Source organism: Azolla caroliniana, unplaced genomic scaffold, assembly GCF_043228905.1.
Source record: "Azolla caroliniana isolate FFs.n. ecotype wild unplaced genomic scaffold, voAzoCaro1.0.p SCAF_1, whole genome shotgun sequence".
Taxonomy (NCBI): Eukaryota; Viridiplantae; Streptophyta; class Polypodiopsida; order Salviniales; family Salviniaceae; genus Azolla; species Azolla caroliniana.
Window position 1 is genome coordinate 2788274 of NW_028230436.1, and position 24493 is coordinate 2812766.

At 36.9% G+C, this 24493-nt stretch overlaps 2 protein-coding genes across 2 annotated transcripts; one reads left to right on the forward strand and one right to left on the reverse strand.

Annotated features, from left to right (window-relative positions):
- Nucleotides 1-2194: 2194 nt before the first annotated feature.
- On the forward strand, nucleotides 2195-6917 carry LOC147868310 (cationic amino acid transporter 7, chloroplastic-like). Its single transcript, XM_087317716.1, has 5 exons — nucleotides 2195-2619; nucleotides 3942-4164; nucleotides 5061-5391; nucleotides 5501-5732; nucleotides 6038-6917. The coding sequence occupies exons 1-5, from the start codon at nucleotides 2232-2234 to the stop codon at nucleotides 6703-6705; spliced, it is 1842 nt and encodes a 613-aa protein (XP_087173842.1). The 5' UTR covers nucleotides 2195-2231; the 3' UTR covers nucleotides 6706-6917.
- A 3990-nt stretch (nucleotides 6918-10907) lies between these two features.
- On the reverse strand, nucleotides 10908-12253 carry LOC147868311 (uncharacterized). The gene is made up of 3 exons (XM_087317727.1): nucleotides 12055-12253; nucleotides 11798-11903; nucleotides 10908-11261 (listed from the first exon to the last, which is right to left on the reverse strand). Exons 1-3 carry the CDS (start codon nucleotides 12133-12135, stop codon nucleotides 11074-11076), a joined length of 375 nt encoding a protein of 124 aa, XP_087173853.1. The 5' UTR covers nucleotides 12136-12253; the 3' UTR covers nucleotides 10908-11073.
- Between the last annotated feature and the right edge of the window lie 12240 nt (nucleotides 12254-24493).

Here is a 24493-nt window from a genome sequence, read left to right on the forward strand (position 1 = left end):
GCATAATGTGCATTGCCTTTCAACCCATACTTGATCTAAAGAGAATGTTGATGTATCACACAATTGTAACCTAAAAGAGGCAGAATTTTGTTGCCAGAACTAGGTGAGTACGGTTTCCTAGATACACAGACAATCTTATTTGGAATAACCCTTACAAATTGGGGAATGATTTGTGCATTAACCAATATCAATCTATAAATTTTTAAGGAATCTTTAAAGCCAAGAATGTAATAATTTGGGAGTCGTGACAAGGTTGGGTTTGTTGTCCCCAACATCACTAGCATGAGTTCCTTAGTGTCACTTGGAAGTTGGGAGTCACGCGGATACTTACACACCTCCTAACTTTATCTAGCTAAGGATGGTAGGAAATTCGCACCTGCATTTTTTTAATGGTGAATTTAATATAACAAAAAATATCAACATGACATATACACTATAAAACGTGTCACATCAAGCTTGAGTATAATTAGTTGCCTAAAGTTTGCTAGAAGTCCAAGACTTTTTAGGGATATCTATTGCTTTAGAATATCAAATTTGAGTACACAATTTGAACCTCACCTAAGTAAGCTTTCAAGTGGGGCCTAATGAAAATTTATGGTTATTTTCTCAACTGAAACAAAATTAGTTTGAATTGTAGTGCAAATGCTAAAGCAAATAACTCTAGCCAACAATATTTATAGCCCAACCTTCATGGTTAGTAAAAAATGTAAGACATTCCTAAATATTGTTGCCGTTTTTTTTAATCAAAATTGGAGACATAGGTGTTTCGGTTATCACGTCCATGCAAAGAGGAATGCAAGAAAAAGGGTTTATGTTACTAACTAAATTAAAACAAGTTAAAGGTTAGTTTTTCTTGCACAATCACAAGCAACCAAGGAAGTTGAAGTCGTAAATTAGTGTTTGAGCAATGGTATTGTCATTCATGAGAAGCGAGTTGATTTCTTTTATTACAAAGTACCCATTCACATCAAGATAGAGGAAGAAGAGAAATAGTGTTGGTGCATCCATTCATCTCAAATTCAACAAACATATACAGATTATTGATGGCTACAGGTAACGGAAGACCAAATATGATCTATGGGATGGGACCAACCCCATGGCTAGGATAGTGTTTGGGTTCTCTCATAGTTATGACATGGAGAGGGGAGGGAGGAGGGTTTGAGAGAGAGAGAGAGAATGATGTTGAATAAAACACATGTGGTTCATGCCATTGTCTAGGGTACCCCTACAAGCTAGAGGTGTAATTTTGTATATTGATTCTTTCTGGGGGCATTCGGGAACATAATACAAACAAACAACATTTGGGGAAAACATAGAAAAATTGAGGAAGATTCCAAAGATTTCTAGTATAATATATTCGTCGTTGCTGGATAAATTGGGTCACAAGTTTTCTTGGAGTGTAAAATCAAACACATTGACTGAACAAAGTGTGCAACGAAACCAATATGAGAAAATGATGTTTGCTAAGAGTAAACGGATCGAAATCGGGAACTACCATGGTTTAAAGAACGCAAAAGAGACACAGATTGATGTGATGAAGGAACATCCTCACCATCCGACATAAAAATCCAAACGTTTCTCTACAAAGGGAAAAGTATGTAGTAGTTGAGGCGAGCTACGATAGAGAGACAAAATCTAAGGCAAAGTTGGGGGGGGCGGGGGCGAGGGGGAAGATGCCCTAAAGTAAGTAGAGATGCGGGATTGAGTAGCAATCTTGATTGGAAGCAAGTTTGGGATGGGGTGCTTGGATTCTAATAATAATGTGTGGTTGAGTTATATTGCTTAGTATATAGGGCAATAAAGATTACATTTGATTTGATGAGGAAGGGCAACTGGGAGAATAGGGAAAAGTTTTTGGTGGGAGGGGTATATCGGGAAATTTGAGAGAAAGTCTGGGGAGGAAGGGCCCAGGGGGGAGACTCTTGGTGTGGGGGGCTATAAACATAATTAGCATAAAAAGTGGAAGGAAGTAAGGGGCGTTTCACGCGGCGGAATAATAAAAGGGGCAAAAATAAGAGACCAAAGCAGAGAGAGACAAAGAGAGAGAGAGAGAGAGAGAGAGAGAGAGAGAGGCAGACAAACAGACAGAGAAACAGACATACAGACTGAGTGACACTACAGCCTTTCTTCTTCTTCTTCTTCTTCTTCTTCTTCTTCTTCTTTTCCTGCATACTACTTACTTACTGCTTTGGCGGATCAAGTAGGCGCAAGAATCTCTGAGCAAAACTGTCATGGCGACCTCGTCTTCGTCCAGCAGCTTCCACACACCGAGAGCCTACTGCCACGCCCTCTGGAGAACTCCCCATCGCCTGGCCTCACGCTCCCTCGCCATCGCCACGCCAGAAGCCGAGCTCACGCAACTCAGAGCTCGATCAGGCACTGAGATGCAGAGAAAGCTTCGATGGTATGACATAATGGGGCTCGGCGTGGGAGGGATGCTGGGTGCAGGAGTCTTCGTGGCCACTGGAAGAGCTGCGCGTTTCCTCTCCGGACCCTCCATCGTCGCTTCTTACGCCATCGCTGGTCTTTCCGCCTTGCTCTCTGCTCTCTGCTACTCTGAATTCGCTGTCCTCCTTCCGGTTGCAGGTGGCGCCTTCAGTTACCTCCGCATCACATTCGGTATATAAACATATAACGTTTATTATATCTCTGCAATATATATATATATATATATATTCCTTCATATCAACTGCAAAGTAGATTTCTTCAATGTATCTATATTTATATCCATATCTATATCGCTCTATATCCATATCCATATCTGACTACTTATCTGTGCGTGTCTGTAGGTGTGTAAATCTATTGGTTTACTATCGCTGTACAGATTACTTCATTTCTTTACTTCATGAATATTTGTGTCAGGTGCAAAATACATCTCACCGTTTCTTCATTTCAACTTCAGATCAGCTGCAAATTAGATTTACCTACAAAGCAGATTTCTTCGTTTCGGATCGTTGTCTTTGCTTCATGACATTTTTTATTACCTACAAAATTAATTTCTCTATTTCAGACGCCTCATGACTATTTTTATTAGCTGAGCTGATTGTTGTCACAGATGGAGTCGTCCTTTCTTGTTTCCTTTGCTTCAATTTTATCCTTAGATGAGGTCTTATAGCACGTTACCTCCAATTTCCTCCATAGTCATGGCTACAGAAAGAGATTTCTCAAGGTTATCTGTAAAACTATTCATTTCATATTACCTTAACTATTCCACGAGCTTAATCGCCTTATTACATGCAAAGTGAGCTGTCGTAGGTTAATTCTATTCATTGACCTCACATACTATTAATTATATCTCTAGTAATATCTCTCCTTGAATCCGAGCCGCAAAATGAGGTCCTTTAATACCACCCCAAATCGCTGCCGCCATAGCCATGGCCATATATTTGTTATACGTGATTATTGTAGTAATTTTACATGCACAGATTTTCTCTTGATGAACATACTATGTAATTGTAAATTTCTAAGTCTTTTTCTGTACTTTCGATCTTCTTCTATTACAGCATCCGATTTTATTTTGCCTCCTTTCATTATCCTTCATCAGATTATATATTTATCATGTTCTGGAAAGATACATAGTTTTGTGTATTTCTACCCCTTCCGCAGGCGGAGCTTTCACTCATACATTGATTTCTATATTGGGAATCATTGAATATTTTGTCAATTCACTCCATATAATTCTTCCATTGTCCAATTACCGAATTTATAGTGTCGAACAAAACTGGTATTTTGACGGTCATAGTTTTTCCACTTCAATCTTGACACGGTTCTTCCATTCATAATGTAATTGTTTGTCGGGAGACAATTACTCAACATTTTGTTAAGTCTTCTTCTTTTGAATTAACCTTTTGCCATGCTTATCGTAATTCTGGTTCCCATGCAAGAAAATGGTTTATTTAACTTATACATTGTGGGAATGAAGAATCCAATCACTTCTGCAGGTGAATTGGCAGCTTATTTAACAGGAGCCAATCTGGTGATGGAGTATGTGATATCCAACGCTGCTGTTGCTCGCAGCTTCACTTCCAACCTTTCTGCTGTGTTTGGAATCAAGAACCCAGAAGCTTGGCGTGTTTTCGCCCATGGCCTTGCCCATGGCTACAATCGCCTGGATTTCCCTGCTCTCGCACTTGTCTCTCTTATGACCTTTTTTATCTGCAAAAGGTATCACCATACACAATATTCAGATAAATTTCTTACGACATTATGATTGAGTCATCTGCACGTATGTCTGCATGAGGTTTGCCCAATCTGGGCTTTCATCTTTAAGAATTCTATAATCGATTCCACAATTCTATCAGAGGACTTCATTTCTAGGAATTCTGTGTCTTTGTGTGAATTCATTTGTAAAGAATATATATGTGCTTAATTGTATGGGAATTGGTTTTCAATATTAGTCTGTGTGCTTGATTACTGGCGGATGACTTCCACAAAACCAGTTTGATTTTTATGCTCAATCTTTGTGGTCAATTATTTGGTTTAACGTCTGTGAATTTGCTTCAGATGTTACATCTTTATCTATGGATGCTGATTGCTCAATTAAAAAGCACTCTGCTTAATCTTTGAGTTTAATGTCTGGAAATTTGGTTCATTAGTATCCGCACTCTACAAAGGAGTTTCGCTTAAATGTCTGGAAAATTTGCATATGAATGTTTGAATTCTCTACAAAAAACTGTGTGCCAAATCTTCTGCACATTGGTTCAATTCCTGTGATCAATTTGTCTAAAGTAATCTGTCATAATGTCTGAAAGTTTGTGAAAATCTGTGATCAATTCTGTAGAGATGTTTTTGTTCTTAATGTAAATTCCTGAATATAGATCGGTGAATTGTTTAAACAACACTCTCCTTTATGTCAGCAAATTCCTTGATGAATCCTCGGCGCTTTCTGTTACATGAAAGCTTTTGTGCTTAATGCCTACAGAGGCTTAATTCCTCTTCAAGAAATATCTCCTATATAGTGACTCTGTTCATTTTTCCAAATAAATCTGTGCTTATTAACGGATGTGTTCCGGTTATTCTGAATGGATAATATTCTTGATACTATTCTTGTCAACTGTCAGCACGAAGAACAGTTGCACCTTCAACATGCTCATCACCATGTTTCACCTCTCTTTGATCGTCTTCATAATCGTGGCTGGATTCGTGAAAGGATCCTTCAGTAACTTCACAGAACCTGATGGTTTCACACCATTCGGGGCGAAAGGCATCTTCAACGGAGCTGCCATCGTTTTCTACAGTTACAGTGGCTACGATTCTGTGTCAACCTTAGCAGAAGAGAGTCAGAAACCTTCGAAAACAATGCCTATTGGTATATCAGGATCTGTGGTGGTCGTCAGTGTTCTCTATTGTTTAATGGCGACTTCACTTGTGCTCATGGTTCCATATGACCAAGTAATTATAATGAAGTTCTCATCTTAGCTTAATCGTGTTTTGCTTCCGTATGATCTTAGATTAATCTGTGATCTGCGATCGATATACATGTTTTGTTGAGAAATCTCAGATCAACGTGGACACGCCATTTCCCTCTGCATTCCAGCAGACAGCAGGATGGAAATGGGCGGAGAATCTGGTGGCATTGTGTGCCTGCATTGGCATTGTAAGCTCCTTGATGGTGGCGATGCTTGGCCAAGCTCGCTATCTCTGCGTGATTGGAAGAGCCAACATCGTCCCACAATGGTTTGCACGGGTCAATCCAACCACAGGGACGCCTGTGAACGCCTCCATATCTCTGGGTAACCTCTCTCTATTGTGATTATCTCAGTGCAACTAAAATAAGCTTAAAATCTAAGGAGGATTAGGATAATCATCTGCGAAATTGCGCTAGTTATGATGTTTATAATAAGCATTTAGCTAATGGACAACGTACGTCATTTTAAGCCTTAAAAAAATGGCTGTGTGAGTATTTCGATCTGTGTAAGTTAATTGCATGTAAGCTTCAATGCAGGATCACGGAGAGATTCGATTAGGTTTTGGAAAAGTCAGATATTTTCTGATCATTGACTTATTGATCTATGTTACTGATTGATTATCAAAACAGGCGCTTGCACGGCTATGGTGGCATTGTTCACGGAGTTAGATGTATTGATAGACCTGATCTGCATAGGGACCTTATTCGTCTACTACATGGTGGCCAATGCACTGATAATGAGGCGTTATGTGGCTATGGCGTCCCAAGTTTCATCTGCCACGACCACAGGCTTTACATGCCATGGTGGAACGTGGCCAACAGCAGCGTTTCTTCTCGTCATCACGGCACTGTCTGTAGCTTTCGTGACCATCTGGCGTCTCGATGGTGACAGAACCGTTGAGCTTTCCATCTGTGCTGCCGCCATAGCCGTCTCTTCCATAGTCTTCAAAGCTGTCGTTCCTCCTGGTACTACTACAACTGTAGCCTCTTCTGCGACGTGGAAAGCTCCCATGATGCCTTTCGTCGCTGTGGCGTCCATCTTCCTCAACGTTTTCTTGGCTGGATCGCTGAAAGCCCTGGCCTTCCGAAGGTTTGGCATATGGTCCGCGGGAGCACTGTGTTTCTATGTTTTGTACAGTGTCCACGCTGCTCACGACGCCGATCAGAAGGAAGCGGTGGAGAAAAGATCAAGAAACGGCATGAAAGAAGATCAAGGTAGCCATGGATCCTCTGCTACTGCTATCATAGAAGATCAAATGCAGCAGAAGCAGCAACAACTGCAGCTCGTCTGTGTATGATTGAGTTACTGTTCTGAGCATGGAATCGATAATGCAGGGGGAAACAAAATCGGCCGAGGTTCCGTTCCTTTTCCGATGAATGGAGCGATGAGGTTTTTGTTTGCAAGAAACGGCAGAGAAAGGACGCAGAAAATGTTCAGGTTGAAGGAAGCTCATCCCTTTGTTTTGTGTGTTTCTTGGCTATGGCGGCATCGTGTCGTCGACTGATAGGAAAAAGCAGAAAAAGCAACGGGCGGAAAAGAGAGAAAAGAGAAAAGAGATAGAAAAATAATTTAAGGAAATTAATTCTCTTCAACAAGAGGAAGGTGAAACGGGGGGGGGGGGGGGGGTGTAAAAAGATGAAGAAAAACCTAATAGAGAAGAATGATTAAGTCAATTGATTCTCTTAAGAAATAGAAGTTAACCTTACTGGAACGAGAGAGAACGCCACTAAAATTACAAAAAACCCAGCTGCTACAATTAGTCATGGTAATTGGGCGTATGAACAAAAAATAAGTAAAAGAACCCAATCAAACCTTAAGCCCATCTATATCTGAAGCCCCTCCTCCCCCCCAAATTGATAGTGTATAGAAATAACATAATACCTAAATTACTCTAAAAAAGCAAGAACAAAATTCAAATAGCCCCCCTTACTTTAGCTCCCCATAGCTTTTCACCCTCACAAATCATCTTCCTCACCTAGCATAGCCTTTTATGTCTAATCAAGCCTAGGGTTGCCTCCACAATCCTCACAACCCCACCCCACTAGTGCTAACACTACTTTCCTAATCTGAATTTTTTATGTTTCCAACCAACCACCACACATTGGCACAATCCCACCTTTGCAGTTTGTTGCTATCATATTTTTCTTTCTTCACTTGTAAGCTAGAGAGATGATTCCGAAATCTTTCCTCTCTTTTCCCATGTTTCTTTTGGGGAAAAATAAGAGCCGAATCATATGTATGATTTCACAATCTTGGTTTGTGGAATGTTGTGGGAGCATGATTGTTTGGGTATGTGTTTCCTATGGCACAATCCAACCTTTGCAGTTTGTTAGCATATTTTGCTTTCTTCACTTGTAAGCCAGAGAGATGATTCTCAAATCTTCCCTCTCTTTTCCCATGTTTTCTAGGGAAAATAAGAGCCAAATCATATGGACAATTTAACAATCTTGGTTTGTGGAATGTTGTGGGAGCATGATTGTTTGGGTGTGTGCTTCCTATCAAATCTTTGTTACCTAACATATGCTTCCCAGCCCACCCCCAAAATGGGGATGAACAGAAATATTCTTTTGGTCCCAATATTTGGAAAAGAAAGTCAAAATCTTTTGGTCCCAAACTTTTCCTACCCACCTGCCCCACTCAAATATTTGATTCAATGGTGTTCCTTTCATATGTATTGCAACCAATTTTTTGGATTTACAATGTAGTCACAATGCAAGTTTTATGCTTTCATCTATTTGCTTGACTCTTACAAACAACAATGCACAAATAAAGCCAAGCGTATATGTTGTGAGTATGAAACCTAAAGAAATTGAAGGTGATCTCTATTGTGACTTTTAACAACCCACTCAAAAGCGAAGCAAAAAGGTTGTCACTAGGGATACCCAATCTTAAAAACGTTATGGATATCTTTATAATATGCGTAATAAATTGTTCACCGACCAAAAAGCCCGTATGCATTTTATTGTTGGCATATTAGAGCCATATCGTGTATGAACTAATATTTCTTATAATATGTGTAATAAATTGCTCACCGACCAAAAAGCCCATATGCATTTTATTGTAGGCATATTAGACCTAAATTGCTCACTAACCAAAAATATTTCTTAGGAACTTACAAGTTGCATGATGATTTTTTATGATCTCTATTTTTAGCTTGTGCCTGATAACATTAATTAACTTAAACACTTAACTCTCCCTATTATTATTATTATTGTGGGCGAGGAGGAATTTGAACCCCTGAGACCGTGCTATGTAGCCACTATTTGCACATTTGTTCATGATGAACTCAATTAGACAATTCATCTTTCTAGGAAGGAGCTAGATAATATGCTTGAAAGTTTAGTGAAGTACCTTTATTAATATATCTATTTACCAATCATTGTTTCACACTAAGGGAAGAAAATCGTTGCATCATGACTCATGCATGCAGATTGCATATAGAGACAAGGAAAATCATGGGAAGTTTGGATTTGAAGTTTAATACAATGAAGGTGTTATTGACATGCTAGAGAAAACAACAAATTCTATAACAAGATGTATAAGATTATATTATGCAACTATTTGTGTCCATGTGTAGCCTTGCTTTACCCCCCAAAGTTTCCCTATCTATGTACACGTTTTGTCCCTTCAATCATTCAACATCAGACCCATTGCCATTGTATCCCATTCACAAGTTAAATGATGTGATCAAATTGGTAATCAATGTTCTCCTATTGTTGGACCTTGGATGGTCGAAAAAAGTCCAACATAGTAGAGAGTGATCATGTATTGTTGCGTATCTAATAAGATTATTGCATTATTGTCAATTTGGGGGCCAAATGATTTATGGGAACTCCAAGATTTTACAAAGTATACTTTTTGAAAAGCAATGAAGAGAGAGATGATGATTCATTATTGTTTATGGGGCACCAAAATGACTCAAGGGGGCTCCAAACTTTTACAAAGTAATATTTGCGAAAACTAACGAGAAACAGACGAGATGATAATTTAACATTCTCAAAAGGCAAAAAACATGACCTTTGAAACCCAAAAAGAGAGTTAGTATTGGGTAGCTACACATGGGCTCATCCATTCTTTTAACAACTCGTCCTCTCCTCAATGTCGACCTTGGGTTACTCCATGCCTTAGTTAGCAAGCACATCACGTGAATGTGCATAGTTCCCTCATTTGAATTGTATGTCAATGTCAAAACTCTTTATTGGGTGGTTTGTTTCTGACATTACACATTGGATATGAACAACAAGAAATTTTGATTGATTTATGCAATGCTATGTTGTTGGAGTTGTTGACGAATTTCGAGCAATACGACTGTAGTGTGAGTTTGTCAATGGCATGAACAAAACTCATGGATAATTAAGTAATGGAACTAGTCATTGTATTTGCAAAGGATTACCTGTATCACCCTTGTAATAGACAGAATATGTTGTCTAGTCCGAAAAGCATGTGTTTTAATTTAGAATGTTACACGAAACAAATTTCTAATGATGGTACATTATTAACAAGAATTGAGCTAAACATAGCACAACACAAGCCATAGCTTGCAAAGTGCTACTTTTCATTCATATACCATGGTGTGTGTGTGTGTATGCCCATGGGCGAATGAGAGATAACAGTCAGCAAGATTAAGTTGTAGAATATGTAATCTCATCTAGTGCCATCCTACCTGGGCCAATAACTTGTGTGCTTCTTGGTCTTAATGAATCATTGAGAAAATCATTATGAAAGGTCAAAGTAGAAGTCATTATTGATCTACCCATGAAGACAAAGTGTGAGAATATATGTTTCGAAGTGTTCTTAGGCAAATGCCTATTAAAACAATAATTTGTGTAGCATCATTAAGTTATACATTCAAGATGTACAAAGCATCATATCTTCAACAATTGCAAGAAACTGATGATTCTGAAAGACAAATAGATGTAGAAAAATTGATCCTTAAGATTTGATTATTAATTTATTGAAGAATATGAGGTAATCAAGACATAGAGATGCTAAACATGATGGACACTTACAAACTTGATACTTCGAAGTTTGGTACATCTGAAGTTTGCTTTAAGTGGGACTTTGGTATTGGGATGTTCTCCATCATCATTATAACGTTTTTAGGTTAGTACTCTATTTGGCATTTGATCTTCAGTGTTATGTCTCTTTTGTGATGTGCTTCAACTTTTATGTCAATGGCATTCCATGGAAAAGATTAAAAAGTTTCGAGGCTACTTGTGAATTTGTAATGAATGCAATTGATTTGGTTATTTTTAGCAATAATTTGTACTCACCACTATGGTAGGGCCTCAAGCTCCCAGTGGAATAAAGTGCAAATATGACCACTCATTTTACTTTTCAGTATATCCATCGTTAAAGGATTAGAAGTTGATCCGTGTAAAACAAAACTTTTTTTATTGTTAAAGAAAAGGCACGTTTGAAGCTTGGCTCTAGAAAACAAGAGAGATGAGACTCATGCATGATATCAATTTTGTTTAAGTTTAGTTAGAGCCAAATTGCTAATAGAAAAAGGTAACAATATTCATTTACAATATTGGACTTTGTATGTATAACACATCATCGAGCATTTAAGGGTTCGATGGTATATTGCCTAAAACTCGACTTCATACTTTTCGTAGAATGAGGTCCTTGACCACCATGACCCGTGGGTATTGTAACAAAACTTTTAACATTTATCATTATCCTTTTGATTTTCTTGTTGGAGCTTCATGAGGTTACTTGAATTGGAGGAAGGAGATGATGTAGAATGAGTTGTAGCACCATGAGATTGATATGTGTTATTGAGGATCTCTTTTTTGTTCTTAGAGTAAGATGCAAAGAATTCAATGTTAGATTTCTCGAGCTCATCCCATACTGCGTAGTAGCACAAACACAAATAGGATTATTGAGAAATAATAAGAAACTGCACCAATTTTGCAATAATATTAATAGTATACTTAGCCATGCAATAATGTGGTTAATTATAGGCATTTAAATGAGTCTGGTCTTCATTTAAAATCAAGATTAAAGTCAATAAGTCAATTAGTATCTACAATTGTTGAGCAAAATTAAAGTGATGAAACTAAATTTAGGCTTGTATACAAGACAATAACTAGTTGATAGTCAATTCAGACATTGTAAATGGGGAAGCATGTCATAACCTACCGTGCATGTGGATTAATATGGTAAGTAATTATTTGTTGTCAACTAAATGAGATGTAGAGTGGTCCATGAGAGGTGGACATGCTGTTGTATGGTCCAAAAAACAAGAAGAATGCTACAAGGGAGGAGAATATTATTAATTCATGTGGTTTTCCAAGTTAAAGCAAACCCAATAACATGAGAACTAGTGGTATGCTAAAGTTTGAGTAGAATAAGGTGCTATACTACCAAAGTAAAAGTTATGTTACCTATGCGGGTGATGGAAGGCTTGAGGTTTGCAGTTCGTTCGAGACATTGAACGCACTCTTCTCGATCCATGAAGAAAGTTAAGCATTTCTCAATCAAATGTTGAATCTATAAAAAAAGAGAGGGCAGACAAAATGAGGAAACAACATTAGATTACCACGATGACACCCTTAATATAAACTAATAAACTTGTAAGGTGCTCTAATAACCATTTTCTAATATATGCATGTATGTGTGCTTCCAACTACATGATAATCACCGTGCGAAGCATGTGGCCTTCATGTGATGATGATGGCATGTTTTGCATGCCATGAAGTTGATGGTCATTGCGATCATCCATAACTATGATTAAGGTGAAGGAAATATTAGCTAGCTTGGGAAAGAGGTGGGGGCAATGCAATATGAGAGAGAGAGAGAGAGAGAGAGAGAGAGAGAGAGAGAGATTTTAATATCCACAAGAAAAGGATGGAATGAGAGAGAATGACTCCAATCTATGGGATGGGGCCGAGCCCATGGCAAGGATGGAATGAGAGAGAGAGATATAGAGATAAGAAGGCTTCATGATCAAGTTTCAAACCCACTCTCGGGATGATATCATGAACATTGGGTTGGGCCTCAACCTTTCATTTTCTTCCGTTTCTCCTCCATATCCATTCCCTCATGATAAATTGAACCTTTATCCATTTTTTATTATGTTTTTCTCCGACTTGTATGATTTGACACTTGAACTTCTCTCTCTTGGAGGTTCATGAAGGAGAACCTAACATGCCTTTTCCAACTTGTGCTGACACTTGAACTCCTCTCTCTAAAAAAGAGACATTCAATGCACAAGACTACCTTTAGGTACTTATCTCTGCATAAATGAAATTATCTCCCTCCCCCACCTTAGCCAATCACCTTCCCATATCTAAGGATAATGCAATCTTGTTTTTTCCACATACGCTGCCTTATTATCTGCTTCTTGATTTATCAGATGGGCATCTCTCTTTTCATATAATCTAGCATGCACCCACATCACCCACGTAATAGTAGATGTGAGGTTCATGTCACGTCCACCCGAATATCCTCTTTATCATCCCCCCTTGCTCAAGGTACACCTCCCCAACTAGTCTTCATGTTGTCTTATGCCATCGATGAATGACTTACAACCTACATCATCATTGTCTCTAACAAGTGAGTCACTATCAGCAAATGTCATCTTTGTTAAATGAACACGTTTTTTGGTTAGACTTGTACACTTATATCATAATACATGGTACAAATGAGTTTGGTAGGGCTTAGTCCTACTTCAAATATAGTCAAATATGCACATATATAAACCCCTTCCTTATTGTATATTTATCCCGATGATAATGATCAACCTAGTTTTCGTTTGTGTTTGTCCCACTTAGATATTTAGACTACCACAATCACACATTTGGAAGCCCCATAACAGAATCTCCCTTTCAATGTTTAGACCATTGAGACCCATGTACCACAACGCATTAGAGATTCTCATATTGTGTTGTCTTATCACTTATATGAACCACATAAAAGAATGAATATTTTCTATCTTCAAAATTACTCTATCATGAGCTCATCATAGTAGATATTAATGTATTCATTGTAATGGTGCATTTTTATTGGCATTGTATTTCATATATGACATCATTTGTTTGATCAAATGCTTATACTAGCCTTTGTATCACAATAGAGGTGAGATAAAATGTCTCCTTCTATTTTCTCTATGTAGAGTTCTCAAGTAATATACTAAGGTGCATCTTTCTTTTAAAATAAATTTTAAAATTTTAAAATTTTATGGCTACTACACATAATGAGATTTTTTTTTCATTAAAATTTTAAAACATCAACATCCAGTAGAAAAAAGGATTGAGTTTAACGGACATTGACTTGGTGAAAATTTACTCTTAAGGGGTAAGTACCCCGGTTAAGATGTGATTCTTGTCCACCATTTCAGAAAGACAATTGTATGACAAAAGTTAACTAGATAAAACTTGGCTTTTGACATGTTGGTTTAATGATGGAAAGTTGCACCATATTAGCACACGAATTTGGGTGCAATACAACATGGTGTAAGGAGCTCATATTCCATATTTACACAATTAACGAGGTAACTTCAAAGAGTTGAAAAGAGTATTAGTTATTTGACAAGGTAACTTAGAAACCCCACCTTTAAGAACCAACTTTACAAATTTCGTTTCAAAACTTGATGGATTGAAAATAATTAATTGTTAATAGGTAATGTAAAAAACTTTGAAAGGCTCATTTTGTAGATCCCAAGAGTGCAAAACAATATAATTATTAATAATGATAGTTGCTAAAATAACATAGAATTGAATATTACCTTATGCTATACCTTTGCCTTGGATGTTTACAAGGATGGATCAGAAAGACGAAACCTTTGCCTCACCAATAACGTCTCGACAAAGTCTCAAGATGCCATAATGAAGGAGGTAGCTAGTTCCTTTTATCTAGCCTAACACCTTAGGCTTCTAAACCACTATGTGTTCACACATGTTATTCATCCTTTCATTATGTCCCAAGTCTTAGGATAATTAGCTTCCCACTAACCAACATTCGATTATTACAACTCTTATTGGGATTTGTTCTTAAGGTCATGTCTACAACATACATCCTATTTCAAAATCATTGTCCTCTTATAATGAGAAACCAAATTTACGGAAGTTAGATTTAAGAACTATTCCTTCCAAATGGCATAACGCATAGTTTGATCCAAACATTTAAATTTATCGAAATTATTTGGATCTCAACTGTTTAGTTTGAGCATTGAGATATTTTTTCTAGCAAATCAAGTGTAGAAGATAAGTCCTCGTGAATTACCAAATCTTTTATGGCTACTACGTTGTCATCAAAACCAATACGCTATTTCATGCGACTAACATGAAAAACATGATGCATGTTGACACTATCCGAAAGATCAAGACAATAGCCAAATTATACAAATGAAAACCACAATAAAATCTCATGAATTAACATACCAATTCATTGATAGGCTATTTTGATTTTATGGATTATCAATGGATGTGGTTAGTGATAGAATATTTTGAGTTTACTAGCGTTTCTAGAATCGAGTCTTTAAATAGCCAGAAGCTACTTCGAGCATGAGTACCCCAATTCATCCTTAGTTCGGCAGTCAAACTGAATAAGTTAATCAAATTATTGAGGGCATGCTTTGAGCCAACTTGGCAAAGAAGGCTACAAAATGGGAATAGTATCTCATATTATAATATGTAGGTCTATTCATACTTCAATTGATATAGTCTCTTTACGTTGATGTGTGGTTTTTATCCATGAGTCCTTATCTATGTTAATCTTCATCGAAATGAATTGGAGGGCACACGAAATTTGTTCAAAGGATATGGAAGAAATATTGCCATGTGGCACAAGATAATATTAAGATTCCTCAAGACAAAGCACAATTTTATGTTGACCATAGTAGACACCATCCTTGTGTTCTTAAATGTGGTAAAAATGTATTCTTTCATAGTCCTAAAGCTCCACACTATTATGGAACTTTCACAGTCCTAAAGCTCCATGGTCATGATCTTAAGGTGTGTGGCGTAATGGTTTTTGAGACGGTTTACAAGCATGACGTGCGCCATATGTATGAGAGTAGTGGTGGCTAAAGTTCCTATATGGCTCTGAAGACGTTTAGCACGTACTAATGTGTATCAAACATTGGGGGCTGATGGTATGGAACTCACAATCTCAATTTTTGCTAACATTTCCTCTACTTGCTCTATGGTGACTCTTTGGGACATTGTGAGTAGAAGTACGAAGATATGGAAAAACTTGGCAATGTGGGATTGCCATTCCATCCCCAAAAAAGATCGATTCCCTATGATTTTCATTGTTTCAATCCAGATCAAAATTTGTCCAAACTTTCGTAGGTCAACATTCTCCATCATTTGTTGAATGGTGGTGGATTCCATGTACAAGGAGGCATAGTTCTTCCAAATGTGGTCGAGTAAGTTTAACAAGTGAATTTGGGTGTCCTCATGTATATTGGCCATGGCGAGCAATGATCTCCATGTGCGTTACATCTCAAGACTCACAGTCTCCAAGGTTTTGACATTCCTCTAATTGCTCTATGGTGACTCCATGGGATGTTGTTAGAAGAGGTAAGGATTTGTCGAAGAAATTAACAATGCGGATTTTTTCATCCATCCGAATATAAGGGTTGATTCCCTATGTTTTTGAAACTTGAGCAAGATTTGGCCTCTTTGTAGAGGGTGGATTACTTCTCTCTAATGTGGTTAAAAATTGGGGACCTATGGCAAAATGTTCATCACTTTTGATCTCTCCTTCAAACAAGTTGAAAAATCGTTCAACTCTAAGAATATTAAGTGCTCATCCTATCTTTTTGAAAAATCTTTCAACTTTAAGATTGTTAAGTGCTCGCCCTACCTTGATCTCTAGTTTGGTGGGAGGAAACTTTGAAATGGCCAAGTGCTTTGTGAGCACTAAGGGATAGGTAGACATCCATGTACCTCATTCTTTGTATGAATTCATCCTATGAAAAGTTCAAGAAATTATCTTGGTTTCCAAGAGGATAAAGAAATCTCTAAAACTAAGCATATCATTTCTTATACGACATGGAAGTATGGCGCAACATCCCCAACTACTAGATCGATTTTCTTGACACATTTTGTCAATCATACGTTTCGATGATATAATACTACATGTTTGAAGTACTATATCATAATAACACGAACCAATGACTAGCGGATGCTCTATTCTATTTGTGTCTGTCCACATGGAAGGGGGGGGGGGTGTCCATGGTGTCAATTAACCCACACATACTTTGGTGCTTTGGCGCTTTGGCTCTTAGAAGCATGCATATGCCATGCATGATGGCACTATATCAGTGACCAGTCATTGATGCATGGCCAGCACGGTTGCATATCATGGTGCCATAATACCAGCATGCATGTCAATCATTGAAGCATGGCTAGCAGGGTTATATATCATGGTGTGAGTCGATCAGATCTTTTACAGCTTAATGGTTCACAACTTTTTCATGTGTGTGTGTGTGTATATGAGGCGTGCAAAGGGGAGAAATCAGGGTTTTTATATGGAGTTTTTCTTTATTATATATTAGGGTTTCTCGTTTGTTGTTTCTTTTTGTCAGAAATCGGGTTTCTCATTTGTTGTTTCTGATAAGCAACGAGGCTTTTTAGATATAAGAAACTTTGGAGAGAGATCAAGAGCTGATCAAACCGAGACGAAGGGAGATGGAAAATGATTCTTTGCATATCGACTGGCACGGCATTGCCACATTTCCATTGGTTCCGTACACACCAAACTTTTGTCAGATTCGTAACTTCATGTGTGTATGCCTGTGTTTTTGGTTTGTGAGAGAGGGAGAAAAGGAGATAAATTCTCCAAAGAATTGAGAGAGAACAAGGGCTGATATTGAACAAACATAAAGGGGAGGTGGAGAACGATTCTTTGCATTATTGTATCAGCAGACTACTTCCCATTGGTTGCATACATCCCAAGATTTCTTTGGCATCATAACTCAAGTGTGTGTGTGTTATTGGTTGCGAGAGAGGGAGAAAGGGGCTGAGAATTTCTCCAAAGATAATGGTGATTTTATTTTATGGAAACCCTTGATATTGACAGTTTGTGGAAGATTGAACATTAATTCGTCCTATATCCAATGGATTGTATACCAAGGGATTCTCCCAAGATGTGGAGGAGAAGCAATTCAATCTTGGCGGCCTCATGGGCTAATCCATAAAATAGGTATCAAGAATGTATTCTTTTGAATATGAACAACATCTTGGCATTTATTCGATTTGTTATGTGCTAAAGTGGGGCACATTGTTGGGTACTATTTTAATGTGGTATTGTATGGCCCATTATAACAGAATGTCCACAAAAAGAGAGTGATGGTGAAGCTAGGGCCACTGAAATGGTGATAGAGGACTATCACCAGTACTACATGAGAGGGAAAATTTTACTGTGGAGAATTTGAAGGGTGACATATGATTCAATGGATTCATGGGGCAACTCTTGGATGCATGTTTCAATCTGCACAATGTAGGTCTATGTTGAGTTGGTTGGAGTTGATTTATGTTATGCATACTTTGGATTTAGTGCCTGAGGTAGTAGACATTACCATATATTGAAGACAGATTCTTCTAGACCATCATCAACTTGTCTTAGATTGTACATGACAGTTGATTGATCAGTTTCATGCCATTTTAGGAAAACCCCCTTTGAGGGTCAATTCATCATTTCTTCATCATAATGTATATCAAAGGGCAATCAGACAATTATTGGCTAAATTTACAGACCATATCGGAGATGACAGGTCTTACAAATGAGATGTGTTGTCACCAATGCAAAAAAAGTGTCTAGATATTACGGTATACACATGCCACCATCAAAACACAAAAAATTCTAGTCATGAAAGAATTGGTGGAGAGATATAATATGTTGTTGAAGCATTGGCCTATAAATGTGGAGCTTCGGGAGATGCAAACTATTTTCATGAGCTCAATTGAAGATGATAATCCCCAAATCATATAAGTTTTTCCTACCCTTACATGAATCTCATGTGAGATATAATGTGGTCAGCCTACTAGTCAATGTAGAACACATGGAACCTCAATTCAGAGTGGAAAACTGTGGAATATTTTACAGAATTGTTTTATCATACCATCAAGAACATTGGATAATGTTAGGCATGACCATAATAGTTTTCTGAACCTAGTGCAAAGACAAGTACCTCAAAAGACAACAGAAGTCTTGAGGCAGATTTTACAGAGGAGCTGGAAGGAGTGATATTGCATTTGCCCAATCATAGACGTCTAGATTGCGATGGACTTACCATTGAAATCTTTAATAAGACGTATGTCCAAGAGTTGACGGGACTACTTAATGATGTTTGAACAAGTTCAGAATTCAAGAATCGTGCGTAGATCATGGAAGATTGGACTTATAAATTTGTTGTTGAAAGTTCCCTCTCCATCGTCATTTACTCATTTGCAGTCAATTTCACTAATGGTCATACAAGATATTTTCCAAGGTTTTTGCTAAAAATAGGCTGTAACAGAAGTTCCTGTCATTACTTGTTCACAAACGGTTGTTCTCCTTGTTGGAAACTTCTGGAAGGGTGACCCAAGATCAGTTAAATGTTTGTAGGCTTATAGGAAGTCATGTCTGCCATTTGCATTGGTTGTTAGGTAACATAATGGAATGGTCCATTCCGAGGAATTATGTGATCAGGGACACAATGAGGAATCAAATAGGGCCTTTTTGATATTGTATCCCCATCTACTGTAGCTATACAGTATGAAAATAATACAATCACTATTTATGAGAGAGAAATAGAATAGAATAGATGTTTTATCATCCTTGAGGCCAAATTTGACCTTTGGGACTAAATCACATATCATGTTGTATGACTCCTTCCTAAGAAGGCGGGTTACTACTGTGTAATAAAAGCTCTCAATGTGAAGAATAATGCTTGCACAAATGTGTGCACCCTTCTTGGTGGACATTTGATCATACCACTTATGTTATAATGCCCGTCTAACAAGTCACCATATTTCTCGCCAATTACCTTATATGTTGAGCATGCAATTACCTTGCACAGTTTGCATATCTTCATATTGGGTGATGATTTCATGATGCTAAAGAGAGAGAGAGAGAGAGAGAGAGAGAGAGAGAGAACCATGATGCACACGGGTGATGAGTAAGAGTGTGAAAATATGCTTTGAAAATCTCTGGGTATGAGCTACCTAAAGATATAAAGCACACATACAACTATCATCGAAGCAGAAAACTCCAGCTGTAACAAGGCCTCGGTTGAAGAGGGGCAACACAAGACGATGAATGCCCGTATGGAGTCTTCACAAGAATGTCACATGGTTTATGCAAAAAGGCAGAGATGTGATATTATGGATGAGTCATGGAAGTTGTGGTTAGAACATGTCCTAACCAGTAAGATGTATAGTTTTGGATTGTTGCAATTGAGTGCCACTTCAGTTTAGTTTTGATGGTCAAGGAAGGGTACTCCGTTTAGTTCATCAAAATTCAAGCAATGAAGCACAAAACATTAGCATCCATCAACCTCAATGCAGGTGCCATCAATTAGTAATTCTTATGCTGTTTTGGGAGATTTGTTTCATTTATATCTCTTCTTTCCCTTGTACTAGGAAGGGAAAGAAGAGATACAAATGAAAATCAAAACATAGTCTTAAGAAATGAAACTAACAACTTGGAATGTGTGGTATTGGAGTTGTGGAGAATGTAATTCAAAATTATGGGGATGTTTTATGCACAGTTGAACATAAGAATCATAGAAATGTTGGTTCCACTATTTTTCTTATAGTGTATATTTTATGCAGGGATAAATCAAGAGGATTATTCAAGAGTTATTTTGTTTGTTAAGGATTGATTGAATTCAATTGGTGCCCACTCATTTTTCTCAGATTTTACGTAAGCCACCTTTCTACAACATCAAATTTTTTATCCATATATGAGTCAATTGATTTTTATGTTTTCATAATTTGTTGAATGGAATAGGTATGTTTGGGGGCAAGGTAGATCAATATGAAGTTGGTAATTAGTTTGATGAAAGCGTGCTACTTGGGATATTTTGGTTAACAATATGCACTAAGTATCTAGATATTATGAAAGGCAAAATGTCTTACTGAAGAATGAGAGGGTACATTTACTGCTTACTTTGATTGCTAGATATCATTGTTTGCTGAATGTTTGGCTAGATGACGTTGATTTATTGGCAATCAAATCTATTTTTATCAAGTATGGATGCAATAATATAGAGTTATCATCGAGTTTGTGTGCATAAGATATAGCAAGAGGTTATACACAATAATAGTTGGACACTTTCTTTCATGTTCTTCATGAGTCACATGCTAGACATAACGTGGTTAGGGTGGAAGAGGATGATGAGATTCACTGTGATCCACGTATCATCGTTAAAAGATGTAAGGATTCTATTATTTGATAGAATTATTTTATTCAAATACAAATGTTGACGAGCATGTTTGACAAGCTCACATTGTGTTCTTTCGGGTATAAGAAATCATACAGCTCATTAGCATATGCATGCCCTCGAGGCCAATAACTTTGAGGTGGATAAAGTGTTGCATTTCTTGTTCGATAAAAATCCTAGTTAGGGTGGCATAATCAATGACTCATCGAAGCATTATGTTTTGGAGTTCTTCCACATTTATTTCAACAACATTGGAGTTCAAGAATTATGCCACCCACTTGGAAGATTGGTTTCAATAAGTTGTGGTCTAAGGTTCCCTTTGCATCACCCTTTAATTAGTTGAGACCATTTTTTTTAATGGGAGTATATGAGATATTTACAAAGTTTATTGCTAATAGATTACAAAAGTTCTTACCCATGATTATGCATTAAAAACTCAATATGGTTTTCTTGCATGCATGAACATTTTGCATAATATTTTAAATCTACAAATGTTTATGGATTATGTTAACAAATTTGAATACGAGCTAATCATTGTACAGATAGATCTTGAGAAAGCTCGTGATTTGGACTTAATTTGATGGACATGTCAAATGGAATTTGGTGGTATGTCTAAGATTGATACCCAGTGGAGATGCTTTGAGAATGAGAAACATTGTTAAGGAGACGTGTTTCTTTTACATAATTATGGTAGATCATAGTTGAATTTGGTTTTTTTTGTGTGTCTAGTGGGAACATATATTTGGATTTCTTTGACTAGTGTTTGAAAAGACCTTTTGATGGCTCTTTGGACAAGTCAAATCATTAGTATTACCAATTTGGTTTCAGTTCGTGTTTGATTATTTGAGGTTTTGGGGTTATGGCATGACTAGTGTATAAGAAATGAGTTTGTTTTTGGTAGACAATATGGAATCTATAACCACATTGGAAGGTTAAAAGATGGTTTCTTTGGTTATTTTATTTGTTGGAAAAGTTAGGTGATTTGGATGAAGAGGAATTGTGATTGTTAATTAGTATGATCTTGGCAGACTAGTGTTTGAAAATACCTTTTGATGGCTCTTTGGACAAGTCAAATCATTAGTATTACCAATTTGGTTTCAGTTCGTGTTTGATTATTTGAGGTTTTGGGGTTATGGCATGACTAGTGTATAAGAAATGAGTTTGTTTTTGGTAGACAATATGGAATCTATAACCACATTGGAAGGTTAAAAGATGGTTCTTTGGTTATTTTATTTGTTGGAAAAGTTAGGTGATTTGGATGAAGAGGAATTGTGATTGTTAGTTAGTATGATCTTGGTAGGGTTATGGTTTCAATGCTCTAATTGTGTGGTACTCCAATTATTCTTTAAGAAAAAAAAAAGACAAATCAAATGAGAGATGTTTTGGCAAATTGACAAAAATAACTCCATAAATAGCCCTTCAAATTTCCTTTTTTTGTAGTACATTTTGATGAAGATAGTACCATTAGCATAAAGTATCTCCACGTAGAGGGATTGTCATTAATCAAAGTAATGTGTTGCTATATTATTAATATAAACAAAGTTGTAAAGAGCTCACATGACCAACTTACGTACGTTGGTGAAGACAAAATCGCTAACAGCATGATACATCATGTCAATGTAATGAAGGCTTAGTAAGTTGCAAATGTTAATAAATGAGGAAAGTCGAAGAACAGACAAAAGAATAAACTTTGAAATTTTGCCCTTCTATTTTTACTTTGAAGCTTCTAACAAACCCTTTACCATTTGAAGCCCTCGAAGCCCTAAAACTTACGAGGGATATTCAATATCCTACCTCTAAAACTTAAATGGATATTCGACATTCTACCTTTAATTATTAAAATTAAGAGGATTTTCTTTGTTTGCACATAAGTTCTCTCATAGGCCATTGGATGCTTGAAAAGACATCCCAAAGAAGAATATCATGTAATCGCAAGATGGATATACAAAGAAGAATATTATTTCGTAATCATAGAGAAACTTTAGAATATAATGAAATCATTACCTAGAAAATCCTATCCCTAGCATTATATAGACCCATGATGCTCTTTTGTACGAACTAAAAAACCTCTTAAAAATTTGTCCTTTTTTCCTTCCTTATAAACATCATCACTCTTGGTCATGTATCTTGTCTTTGCAAATATTGCAATGACATGGGTTGGGGTATGTGAATATTTTCAATTTGGAATGGCCTTGCCTTAAAAGAGTGTTTACCAACATGCCAACTTGACAACACATGTTTCATTAAACTCACAAAAAGACCAAATAACATGGAAGCACACCTCAATATCAACAACAAAAAGAAAAGATTATGTGAAACACAAAACCAATTGTGATCTATGAGACATACGCACAACACACAGAAGAAATGCACACATACATATCTTGTAACGCCTTCTTAGTTCAAATATGATGATAAATTAGGCCACATATGGGTTCTGTTTGGACCTAATAAATAATAAGCATTGCTACGCAAATAATGGTATGTAACAAATTCCAACATTGAGAAGGCGTTGAAGTTTGAGAATCTAAACAAACCAGTTCCAATGTCTAAGATAATTCACACTCGATTTATTTAGACTTTCACCTCTCAGTTATAATTTCTTTAATGTTGTGGAAGTCAATTAAAACATTTCCTTGTAGTTGCTATCAGCAATCACAATTTTAATTTGATATCATCTCCAATGTCATAGAGGTAAAAGATACTTTCTCTTTTCGGACTTATACTTATAAAAACCTTTTAAAACTAGTGATATATAAGGTTTGAATAATGGCCACGCATGATGGAGAGTCCTTTGAACTTTCAAAACATACTCTCTTTAAATTCTTGAGATAAACTTTTGTCTATTATTTTGTTTTATGCAACCAAAGTCATTACACCTAAATAATTTTCTTTTATTTATAAAGTCATATATGTTCCCCATGCATATCCTATTGGCAAAATACGTGATCTATTCCAAGCCACCAATGTATGATTAACATTATGGTGCACGCTCATATAGAAAAGTTGCATTATACAAGATAATATACTCTTGATTGATGGATCACCTTGGTAATCCATAGCCATATGTTGCACATAGATCAACCTCTTGGAGTGGGACTACCATGGAAATGCCATTGGAGAAACATGATTGCCAATTGATTTTGATGTTTATTTGATTTGATTGCCAATTACACAAACAAAGGAGAGAGTAACTAATCAATAGTTTGAACTTAACCTTGGGCAAAAAAATGGGGTAATTACCTATGTGTAGGTATTTCATGTATAGCCTTAGGGCATTTCTTAATATTAATGCAATACCTTTTTCTTGAAAAAAAAAGGAGAGAGGAATTGCTTGCACAACACTTTCTCTTTCTAACACATCTACACATACATTGCCCAAGGAGCTCCCTAGAGCGGGATGCCTCAATGGGAGCTTTCATTCAAGCTCAAACCCATTATGTACCGTCAATTATAATTATGTCATACACCATGAGGGGCACTACACGCTTTGCCACATGCCCTTCTAGTTACATCATCACAACCTCCATATTTGGCATCATCCTTGTGCTCTCTTTATTGTGGTAGCCTTATATGCTTGACTTCAAGTGAGACTCCTTTTTGGCAAATGTCCTCCTTTTTGTTTAATCATCTAAGATATGATCTCCGTTTTAATTGTAATCATTCTAATCAATATCTAAAATTTCTAATCAAGAGAACAAAATTG

Excerpts from the sequence above, each read along its gene's own strand:
- LOC147868310 (XM_087317716.1), top strand. The coding sequence starts at position 2,232 with ATGGCGACCTCGTCTTCGTCCAGCAGCTTCCACACACCGAGAGCCTAC. Across the intron at positions 4,165-5,060 it reads ACCTTTTTTATCTGCAAAAG|CACGAAGAACAGTTGCACCT; the intron begins GTATCACCATAC and ends GTCAACTGTCAG. Across the intron at positions 5,733-6,037 it reads GAACGCCTCCATATCTCTGG|GCGCTTGCACGGCTATGGTG; the intron begins GTAACCTCTCTC and ends TTATCAAAACAG.
- LOC147868311 (XM_087317727.1), bottom strand. The coding sequence starts at position 12,135 with ATGGATGATCGCAATGACCATCAACTTCATGGCATGCAAAACATGCCA. Across the intron at positions 11,904-12,054 it reads AAGGCCACATGCTTCGCACG|ATTCAACATTTGATTGAGAA; the intron begins GTGATTATCATG and ends CTTTTTTTATAG. Across the intron at positions 11,262-11,797 it reads GCCTTCCATCACCCGCATAG|TATGGGATGAGCTCGAGAAA; the intron begins GTAACATAACTT and ends GCTACTACGCAG.